At 37.2% G+C, this 11,483-nt stretch overlaps 2 protein-coding genes across 3 annotated transcripts; one reads left to right on the top strand and one right to left on the bottom strand.

The window, feature by feature from the left end:
* Positions 1-2,887: 2,887 nt before the first annotated feature.
* Positions 2,888-6,230, bottom strand: LOC107680883 (beta-galactoside-binding lectin-like). 2 transcript variants are annotated; one of them, XM_016476957.1, is made up of 5 exons: positions 6,078-6,230; positions 3,667-3,746; positions 3,415-3,586; positions 3,119-3,271; positions 2,888-3,027 (listed from the first exon to the last, which is right to left on the bottom strand). In XM_016476957.1, exons 1-4 carry the CDS (start codon positions 6,081-6,083, stop codon positions 3,125-3,127), a joined length of 405 nt encoding a protein of 134 aa, XP_016332443.1. In that variant the 5' UTR covers positions 6,084-6,230; the 3' UTR covers positions 2,888-3,027; positions 3,119-3,124. The 2 variants fall into 2 exon arrangements, with proteins under 2 accessions (XP_016332443.1, XP_016332442.1); XM_016476956.1 differs by having other exon boundaries at positions 2,888-3,271; positions 6,078-6,224.
* A 2,784-nt stretch (positions 6,231-9,014) lies between these two features.
* On the top strand, positions 9,015-11,464 carry LOC107680861 (protein-lysine N-methyltransferase EEF2KMT-like). The gene is made up of 8 exons (XM_016476923.1): positions 9,015-9,199; positions 9,456-9,518; positions 9,607-9,687; positions 9,790-9,891; positions 9,966-10,099; positions 10,678-10,925; positions 11,088-11,237; positions 11,346-11,464. Exons 1-8 carry the CDS (start codon positions 9,071-9,073, stop codon positions 11,444-11,446), a joined length of 1,008 nt encoding a protein of 335 aa, XP_016332409.1. The 5' UTR covers positions 9,015-9,070; the 3' UTR covers positions 11,447-11,464.
* Positions 11,465-11,483: the final 19 nt, after the last annotated feature.

The following is an 11,483-nucleotide window of genomic DNA, read 5'->3' as shown; positions in this document are numbered from 1 at the left end:
AATCACCTTGGACCCCTCACACCCAGCCCACTCTTTCTTCGAACTGTTGCCTTCTGGTCGGCGCTACAGAGCACTGACCACCAGAGCAGCCAGGCACAAGAACAGTTTTTTCCCGCAGGCTATATTCAGCCTGAACAATTAATTTTTCATAATTATACATCATCCATCACAACTAACATAGTTATCTGACATATTTATATTAAACTGCACACTTTGTAAATAACATCTGCACACTAATAACATATCTGTACATTTATCTAAACAATAAAAAATGTTCCTATACTTCTATTTCTGTATATAGTACATTATTTCATGTTTTTTTATTTGTATTTTTTTTTATATTACATCCCTACTGTGTTATTCCTATGTATGTCTGCACTATCATGTATGTCTGCACTATGTTTGTACTTTCTTCTACACTGGAAGCTCCTGTCGTCAAGTCAAATTCCTTGTGTGTGTAAACATACTTGGTAATAAAGCTCTTCTGATTCTGATTCTGATTCACCTTGGAGAAAAATCCACATTCCTGAATTAATAGTTTAAAAAACTTTGTGTGACATTATGATAATCGTAGCGGGTCAGATATTCAAATACAAATGAGGTTTGTTTTTTTTGTTGTTTTTTTTTGCATTTAGAGGCAGTTTGTAAACCATAGATGTCCTTAATTCAAAATTTCCAATGGTAAAAATACCAGAGGCAGAGAAAGCGAGTAAAATCACTAGAAATAGTATAAGTATGTTAGCAACAGTTAATCATGGCATTTCCATTTCAACATAAAGAGGAGCATTTTGCTAAATGTATGCACTATATTGCAGATCCATATTTTTACTTAATATTTTGTCTACACGATAAGAATGAATGCAAGGAGCTAAATATAAAATCCAACACCTCCTATATAATTGCATGTTACCAATGAAGAAAAACAGACTGGATATGTGCCAGACATGACAACATTTATAGGATGCATTGAGGAGGAGCCCAAACTTTCCTACATGAACAACTATATTTTTAGGTTTAAATGTTCAATTAACTTAATTAATTAGACTAAGCTAATATTAGCTACAAAAACTCTTACCACTGAAATTCTGCACAGGCATCTTTGGTTCTCTCCCTTTTTTAATGCCAATGAACAAATCCATCTTATAATCCCTCTTATAGTTCCTCTTTTGTAAGGTTCATGTATTATCTCTGACACGTGACGTATAATGGAAAATGAACATATGCAAATACAAATTGAGTGATTGCTGTCCTATAAAACTAGCTAGTGAGCGTCTTACTGTGGAAGTCAAGGTATGTGTCAGGCTATAGCATGGGGTATTATGGGACAAACAGTAGAACAAGCTAAAAAAACAATGTTAAAAAGTTCAGATAAAATATGATGCACTGAAAGAGGTGGAGAAAACACGGGCAAATTAGAGACGAAAACAACAGCTGGCTGCCAATCGATGCAAGATAACGACAGTGATGTAGTGCTGAAGGAACAAGTTGGAGTTGGGACACTGAAAATATAAAGTGCATACTTGTAAGTTGCATATGTTGACTTTATTGATCATGTATAACTACACTTTCAACTGTATAGAGTGGAATAGGGAATAATACTTCAGCTTTACTCCAGTGTAAAAAAAAACACACATTCATTTAATTTTGCTAATGTGGTAAGTCTGATTCACTTTCATACCAGTTGACATTTCAAAGGTTAAAATCAAGGCACTGAACAGTTTACCTGAGGGCCAGACTGAATCTGAGGCATATAGCATGTCCAGTTTACATAAGATAATCTGTGCAGTTATGCTGGCTATTCATCTCCCAAGCCTACAAAGCCAAGAGGTGTTGAGATCTGAAGTGTGCATTTTAAAAAATGTCTTTAGCAGTAGGCTACAGGAAATATGCAGGGCATTGACTTCTTCCTTTTGAAGAAATATGAGTTGGTGTAGAATTTGATTGTGATTGGATGGATCAATGATGTGGTCTTGAGAATGTGCTCTCGAGCTCAGGACTTTGTGTGCCACCTGTCAAAACCTCACATCAGGTTTTTTTTTTTTTGCAACATTCCCAGGGCTAAAAAAAAAAAGAGACATTTTATATATGTATCAGTTCATTTATTTGCTCCTTACAATGAAAAACAATTGCAGTATAGACTGAATGTTATGGAAGATCACTGATATTGTTGCACAGATGGAAAGAAAAACATTTGAACTTAAATGAAGTAACATATTGGAAGTTGATGATACTCATGTCATATTTTATTTTACAATACATTGTACTGTCAGTCTAGCGGTAGTACATTTTCAACAAATTGATACTATCAAAGTGATATATCTTTTTTAAATGACGCTTGATGTAAATTACAGTTTATGCCATTTTTTTAGTTTTCCCCATAAGTTCCCCATAATTAAAAAAAAAAAAAAAAAATGCGTTGCACATCAGTTATTTGACGTGAGTATCATGACTACATTTAAGACTTGTTGTTTTAATGTAATAATGTATTCATGTTTCCTACATATCAATAAATTGTTGAATTGTGCTGTTTAGTTTCTCATGCACTAAATATTTCATTCATGTCATGAATGACCTATTTTAAACTGGCAGTGGGACTTCATATTTTAACATGTTTGTATGATGAACACCTGATGGAATTAATGCTTTTCTTTCATTCTGAATGTTCTCCTTCAGTTCTCTCATAATGAATCATAACTAAATGTAAACACAAAAGATGTTTCTGTCTGAACACATTAAACAAGTAAAAAAGTAAAAGATGCTTAGTTTATCTGTGAAAACAGGTTTTATTTTATACGCCAACAGCTATAGCTAGTGAATTTGCTTTAGTTACAAACCAGATTTAAGAACACGATGTTTTATTATAGAAAAGTAGTAGGACAAATAAACAAGTTGACGCTCATGGCAATTTATTGTAGTTGCGCTCCCTCTAGTGGTTTTAGATAGGCAGTGCCACAGTAAAATTATCAGGCTGATTTGATATACAAGTGATAATAGTGTGATTGAGATACTCCATACTCAGTAAGTGAAAATTGTGGGATAACAGAGCTGGATAAGTGAACAAATAAGGCAGAGAATCTTTCAGCATTCAGGATACAACAGAAGCCTTATTTAAGTGCCGATTAGTCTACTTGATTTCTATCCCATGGATCCTGCCCTCTCCTTCAAAGTACATATATTTGTACTTCTCAGCACCTTGACGGTTAGGGAAGCGAATCTGAGAACCATCAGAAAGAGTCATCAGGAACTCCTCATTGGTGAAAGTGATTTTTATCTGAAGGAAGAAAAGAGATTGCATGTTAATTAAAATCCTGCTAAGGGGCCATTAAATTTCATCCACACCCCATTTATTATTATTATCATCTTTAAGTTTATGGTTAAACAGCAGTTTAATTATGATATATATATGAGTCTTGCCTGGAACTCCTCGTTCTGATTAAATGGAAAGCTGGCCTCTCTGTGCTCCTCACACCAGTTTCCATCCTGTAATGAATTGCACACTATAGTGCGCTGGTCACCATGGGCGTCAAAACGAGGGTTCATGTGTAGAGCGATGTCCTCGGCACTGTGACCAATGTTAATGGCAAAACTGCAAAAGAGCAAATGAGAAATATGACTCCTGGTGCTTTTAAAGTCCTGAATTTGAGAAGTTGCTTAGTGGAGACTTACTTTGTGGAATCAGCACTGGGGACTCCTGTAACAGTCAGAGTCTGTCCCGTCTTAAAGGACAAATTCTGCACAAGCACACCCTGTTAGAAACAGAGAGAGCTGAAGTTACTCTTTATTCTGCATAATTTGATTTTACTACTGGTATGAATAGCCGAACATGTGCATCCACTTAAATTTGACTTGTACAGCTGGGCACTGTGCCTGGTTTTCCCTATAAGACCAAGGACAGACTATAGCTGTAATGATGGAGTGGACAGAATCAGCCTCACAAAAGCAATGCTGTCAATTTTTCCTATGCGTTGAAAGGAAAATCCTAGTCCAATGGTGAAAGGCAAAGTGCCAGACTTGAACTTTCAAAAAACTGCAGATGTGGCGCAGTTGCTCTATTGGAAAACCTCTGCATGGGTTCTATCCTAAAGAATGTACAAAATTGTCACTGGGGTGGTACCCTTTCAAAACGTAGTAATTTGTACACTCTAAGTACTTTAAAAAGTACTCTGTACCGTTCAGGGTAAAATTTCACTTTTGTACTTCAGGGTACTGCCACAGTGACAGCTTTGTACCCTTTTTCTGAGACGATGGATACAAGAAGAGCTATCATTTAATCATTCAATCTTTAAAAACTAGTGGCCATGCCATCTTTGAGAGATTTGGTATAAATGTAGAAGCCAGGTTGGGTCAGCAGCTGCAAAATCACACGATGAATCACACAAGGCCTCTGTATGTGATTCACAGCTGCCGAGGAAAGTAGATTTTTATAGCTGTTGTAATGATAGCAGAAGAGATAGGCTACAGCTGGCTGAATAGTGGAGAGAAAGGAGGGTCAAAAAAGAGCGATAGGAGGAGGAAAAGAAGGGAAAAAGTTGCTTAGACTGAGAATGTGAAAGAACAGATGTGTAACAGAGGTGAATTCTTTCCACATTAGTCAGTGTGAGTAACCGTAAACCAGCTCTCAGACAGAAGCTGCTGCAGAACGACACTCTCAGAGCAGTGTGACCTGCCTCATTCTTTCTTTCTGAACTTTCTAAACTGCTTATTTTAACTGCAAAAGGGAAGCTGGCCGGTGATGCTCAGTCTTTTGGATTAGCATAGTTGAGAATGACTGAGTCATGCTGCTTTCGCTGAGCTTTAGCAAGAAAGTGAGCTAAATGTCTCCTTTTCAATGCCCCTGGGTACTGTATGGTTTCAGACCATAGTTGGGCATGAATTGGCCAGTCTTGCTTCATCTGTAGAAATGCCAGAGGATTGAACATGTTAAGGTAAGATGAATTACCCTAAAATGTTGAAGGGTTACAGACTACGTGTATTGCAAACACAATAGCCAAGGCTACAAAGTTAACCTCTGTCCTGAACTTATTCACTTTCTGTTATTTGATTATGGCTGTTTTGCTCCATGAAAAGGCTCATACATAAAACTTAACTTTATGAAACTAAATTACAGAAGAAAAAACAGTCAGCAGTCATTACTCCAGTCATGAGTGTCACATAATCCACCAGAAATCATTCTAATATGCTGATTTGGGGCTCAAGAAACATTTATTATTATTATCACAGTTGAAAATGGTTGTGCTACTTAATATTTTTGTGGAAATCATGATACATTTTTGTTGAGCATTATCTGAAGATCAGAAGAACAACATTTAATTGAAATATGTATTTTTTTTTTGTAACAACGTAAAAGTCTTTACTGTCACTTTTGGACAATTTAATGCATTGTTACTGAATAAAAAACTGAGCACACCGTGGATCCCTTTTCCAACTCAGTGATTCTGTTTGTTTATTTATTTATTTCTGACATGTTAGTGTTATATCTTTCACTTGGGTGTTATAAATTGCACTGAGTGAATACAAAAACTCAGTGTACATCTTCATTTCAGGCTGCAGTGCAACAAAATGTGATTATTTTAAAGGGGGTGTGATTCTTTTCTATACCCACTGTAGACAAATTTGTCTCACTGCTTTTTTTTTTTTTAAAGGAAATAATAATAACTGTTTGTTCAACAATACAGTAGTACAACATTATGATGTATAACATTATAATATTATAGTACAACATTATGATAGAAATGGATGATGGAATTAACAACACTGCTGCATTAAAGTAAGTGCACTCAAGATATGAGGAGGTCACACCCATGCACAATGCACGTGGGGGTGCTTCAGTAGACACTATTTTATAACAACTAAACAATGCACCAAATAGACAACATAGCCTACTGTACAGTATCAATAGCCATAAACACCAGACTTCAGCTGCTACGAGCACATATGCATTATTTGTGCTAAATTAAGATAAAGAGAAGACATTCTAGCATATGCTGTCTTAACTATAAACAAATATTAAACACACCGTTTGACATACAACTAAAGAATAATGTATCGACGCGACGATGTGTTTTAAAATTACTCACGCTCATTTTGGCTTCCTTTGAGACCCAATGAAGTGAAACGAAGTGTCTGGGGGAGAAAGTTGCGTTGTGTGGAGGGCTTCTTATGTCAACTGCGGACTATAGAGGCTTCAGATGACCGATGTTTATTTCACCCAATTAGGTTTCTTTGCCTACTCTATCTCGACCAATCGCAAAAAGGCATGTGGGTTTACTATATGTAGTCTGTTTCTAGACATACCCTGGTAATACGCTATAAATACATCTGAATAATTAAAACAAACGACCATAACCACAATGAATGCTGGTGTACGTTCCGAACAGAACATAATTAATGTAATTATGCGCTTAGCCCATAACTAATCTACTTATTAAAACTTTATTGAAACAACTGGCTTCAGCTTTCAAGATGATTAAAAGCGTAATATAATTGACATGCTTATGAATTGGTTGAGAATTGTCACACGTTGTAAAATATATTGATCATGTATCGAAAATAAGTCATGATGAGTTGGAATCAGAGGTGATGTATTTGTGGTCTGTGTGCTGCAATACTCAGTATTTTGGAGCTGCTGACACGAGGGTGTGGCACTGCCAATTTGCGCTGCTTTGTGAAACTGACGAGCATTTTAACACGACAGTGTCGTTTGCTTGATCTAAACTGTACACACAAGCATTTCAACACATTAACAATTCGGTTTATTTATTTATTCCTACATTAGCTATGTCTTAGACTAACAACATTTTTTTTGCATAGGGCTCCAGGATGCCTTAGTCACAAGATATGACCGCAAACTCAGGAAATGGTTTAGAGAAGTGAGAAGCTCCGGGGATCACTAAAGGGCTATGAAATATGAAAGAAACAATGTCAGCATAATACAAAGTAAATTTTAGCCTACAGGAAATAGTTTAAAGGGGTCATATGATGCGATTTCAATTTTTCCTTTCTCTTTGGAGTGTTACAAGCTCTTGGTGCATAAAGAAGATCTGTAGAGTTGCAAAGACTAAAGTCTCAAATCCAAAGAGATATTATTTATAAAAGTTAAGAGTCAACCACGCCTACCTAAAACGGCTCGTTCTAGCACACCCTCACATGTCTATGTCACGATGTGGGAAGATTTGCATAACGCCGCCCAAATGTTCACGCAAAGAAAGAAGGTGTAACTTTTATTCTCACTGTAGTATTGTTGTTACTACAGGGTACCCTACTTAGGGTATGTCTATCGCGGCCATGTTGTGGAGATGCCGTGTGTTTCGTTGTGAAAGCGAAACTACTTTGTTTGGCCTTCCAAAAGAGGATGATATCCGCTTCGTCATGCCTAGAGCTGATCCGTGCTGGTCGCTGAGGAAATACATCAACTTCACGCTGTGAATCGCCGGATCGGCTTTCACCGTGGACAAAGCGGAGTCCAGCCCGGGGTCGTTACATGTGGTTGCCGCAAGCCCGCCCACAGCACTCACTCAAGCCGGCCTCCGCTCACTCAAGCCTGCCGCCCGTTCCTCACTCTAGGTCGCCGGCCGCCGCTCACTCTAACCCGCCGTGTGTGACGCTGTGTGTTTCGTTGTGAAAGCGAAACTACTTTGTTTGGCCTTCCAAAAGAGGACACAACTAGAAATCAGTGGTTAAGTTGTATTTACACTTACTTTTTTATATTTAAAGAATATGCCACTGATGATTCAAACGCGAGTTTTGAGCAGTGTACGGTAGTGCTTGTTGTTTGTCTTTTCTCCAGACATGGTTTTATGTTTACGCAGCGTGATACGCAACCCGACGCGTAAAAGACAGTATAAATCAGTATAAATCAGTAATTATGTCCCGACTGGATGCAAGAAATGCCTCGTTTGTAATGGGTTTTATTGTTTTTTTTCTTGTCGCGCCGGGACACAGGGCCTCACAGTATAGTAAGGGGCGTAACATTTCCGTCACACGCTTGAGGTATTCGGCCAATCACAACGCACTGGATAGCTGGCCAATCGGCATACACCTCGCTTTTCAGACCGATGAGCTTTGTAAAAATCGACGCGTTTCAGAAAGGCGGGGCATAGAGGAGCAACAAAAATGTACATTATGTGGAAAATAATGTGGTTTTTTTAACCTTAAACCACATAAACACATTGCATTACACCAAATACACAACATAATGTTCTTTTTAGCAACGTCATATGACCCCTTTAATCTGTTTTTAAACAGTGGCTTGCATATGCACTTTTTTCACACAGACCGAAATTTCTGATTAACTGGTCCAAGTCCAAAACAGGACTTTAGGATCTCGGTTTTGTCATCTGAGAAAATACGGTATTTATATACAGTTACGCACAGGCAATAAAATATTTTGGCAGCAGCAACCTCAAGTAGTAGCTGCACGACCATCTTCCTTATCATTACCATCATGATCATCATCAAGATGCTCAGCCAGGAGGAGAGCAGTCTCTCTGTGTCCTGCAATCTTCCAAACTATGGCTATGCCAAGCCCCGTCCAAAGGGCGCCGCCATGGGTTTCAGGGGCCCCAGGACGTTTTTACCTCGGCCCCGTTAAAATTGCGTATGAAATGCATAGTTAATATGACAGGGGGCAGCTGCATAAATTAGCCTCTATGTCTGTCTAACTAGCAGTTAACCAAATTATAATAAATCTTACCTTTCGGATTCAAATTAGAACAATCTATGTTTTGAAAACTTATGACCAGTCTTGTAAAAAAAATAAAAATAGATGACTAACTTAAAGTATAAGCACAGATGTTGAAAATGTTCTAATATTTAGACATCATGGAAGTATTTTTCTTTAAGTTAAATAGGTTAAGGAACATCTACTTGCTGAGATTCTTGTGGGCGGGGCTTTTAGTCTTGCAAGCCAGTAAAGTCGCACAGCCATATGATTTGACGCTGATGCACAGCCACCCCGGCAGGTGGCGCTGCAACCACAACATGTGGACTGACACTCACGAAGAAATTCACTATGGAATTCACATATGCATCTTCCGTAGTCTCTAGAAATAACAGCAGCAAGCAGACTTGTATGAATTGTACACATCCAATGACAGTTAAAGAAGGGGAAGGAATGGGCCACCATACAAGAAAAGACGTTCTACACACCTTTCAAATGAACTTCTTCGCTATGAGTCTTTTGAATACATTTCCATGGGATGTAAGTAAAACATTGCAACATGCCCTTAATGCATTAAGAAATTACATATGAGCTGCGTTTTTTCACCCTTTCTTTATTTGTTATTTGGTTTTCCAAAATGTAAAATGACAGTTGTAATGTTAGTATGTTTTGTCTGTATCAAAAAATAAACTGTAAAAAAACCCTGAAAATAAAACTATTACAAAAAGAAAGAAATGACTTCAGAATTGTTTTATGTCTTCTTTACTTCCATTAATAACGCAAAATGTTTTTGCAGTCTTTAGACAGAGAAATTAGGACTACAACAACTTCGGATATCATAGTGGACATTCTTCAGAAGGTAAACAAGCTGTTATGAAAGTGAAATAATTATTTAATTGATAAAATGAAAGTAATTTTCCACCCAATTTTTCTTTATTTTTTGGCAGACATGTTTACATCCCATTTGTCTCAAGAATCCCCCCTATTTGAAATACAGAAGACGTTTCCTAACTGAATTGTTAAAAAGGGTTGGTTTAGTTTCTTTACAATCATATACAATCAGTTTTATAAATTTTTTCCCCCACATATTTTGAGATCCTGCTTATTTTCATAAGACTCATTTTTTGTAGCACGAGATGTTTGCGGCTGAACCTCTGGATGTACTGTATGAAGCGCTCGGTGAGGTCATGTGTGCACAGGAGGAGGACATGTGCTACAAAACCTACTTACTGGTGAGTCTGATCACATTAGCACTGGACCTTAAAGACATTTATACATTTTAACAAAATACAGTATAAAATCTCAGCCAACAGGAGATGCTGTTAGTCTAGCAGAGAATGTGGCCCTCATCTCTGAAGGCACCACAGGTCTGGTTACCTGGGAGGCTGCCCTATACCTGTCTGAATGGGCGTTGGAAAATACATACATCTTCAAAAACAAGTAATTCTGACACTTCACAACTCTGTGCCATTTTAGTTGTGATTGTTGTTTATTTTCTAATCTGACATTTTTTAAACCTGGAAGTTTTGCCTGGTCTTTTGAACATTCTATTCACCAAAAAAATCTTGAAAAAAATTATCAAGGTTTCCACATAAATATTAAGCAGCTCTGCTGTTTTCAATATTGATTATAAATTTGTCTTGAGCAGCAAATCAGCATATCAAAATGATTTCTAATGGATCTTGTGACAATGAAGACCAAAGAAATGGCTAAAAAAATTCAGCTTCGCACCACAGGAATAAATTACATTTTAAAATAAATCAAAACAGAAATGTTATTTAAAATAATGTAATAATATTTCACAATATTATTGTGTTACTGTATTTATGAACAAATAAATGCAGCCTTGGTGAACATAAAAAAAGAGACTTAGAATAGTATGAGAAACATTCAAAGAACTACTGCAGCTACTTATAGAAAAACTAATTGAAATGACTATGTAGTTAATTGTTTGAATTATTCTATTAGCATGCAACTATAAGTGCATACTGTTGATCACCCCTGTGCTGTACATGCAGGACGGTTCTAGAGCTGGGTAGCGGAATTGGACTTACCGGCATTGTAGTGTGTCGGTCATCCAGCCTAACCAAATACATCTTCAGTGACTGCCATCAAACTGTGCTTCAGAGGCTGAAGGACAATATCACAAACTGCTTAACTAACTGTGACAGCAACAGTGCATCAGTGTGCGTAGAGGAGCTGGACTGGGAAAATGTGTCTGATGAACAGCTGCAAAGAATACAGGCCAGCACCATCATTGCCGCAGGTGACACAAAACCCAGGGATATTTGCAGGAACACACACATTATAGTTTCATATGTGATTTATTTTCATTCAGTGATTAAAAGGTCTCTGAATCAAGTCTAATCAAATGAAATTATGATGTTTGAAAAGTTTTGAGTAACATTACTGTGTTTGTTTGAAACAGATGTGGTGTATGATCCTGATATAATTGCTTGTTTGGTGAGACTGCTGAGCAGGCTTCTGAACTGCAAAGTTCAAGAAGAACATCCTGATGTTTACATTGCATCTACTGTACGTAACCCACAGACGTATGACTGCTTCAAGAAAGAATTGGGTAGGTTTCATATTATTAATAATATTCTATTCTGTTACACTGTCGATGTAAAATGTTTTCATAATTCCTGATTCTCCATAATGCATAAAATGTTTCTTTAATTTACAGAAATGGCTGGACTGAGACATGTCGTTATAAAAGATTCTGTTCCTCAAGTATTTCCATACAACCGAGCCTCCACTATAGAAATGATCAAAATATATGCATGACAGAAACTATCTCTTTGTAGTAAAAGTATTTATTTAC

Source organism: Sinocyclocheilus anshuiensis, unplaced genomic scaffold, assembly GCF_001515605.1.
Source record: "Sinocyclocheilus anshuiensis isolate Anshui unplaced genomic scaffold, SAMN03320099.WGS_v1.1 scaffold1230, whole genome shotgun sequence".
NCBI lineage: Eukaryota > Metazoa > Chordata > Actinopteri > Cypriniformes > Cyprinidae > Sinocyclocheilus > Sinocyclocheilus anshuiensis.
This window is presented reverse-complemented; position numbering and strand designations above follow the sequence as displayed.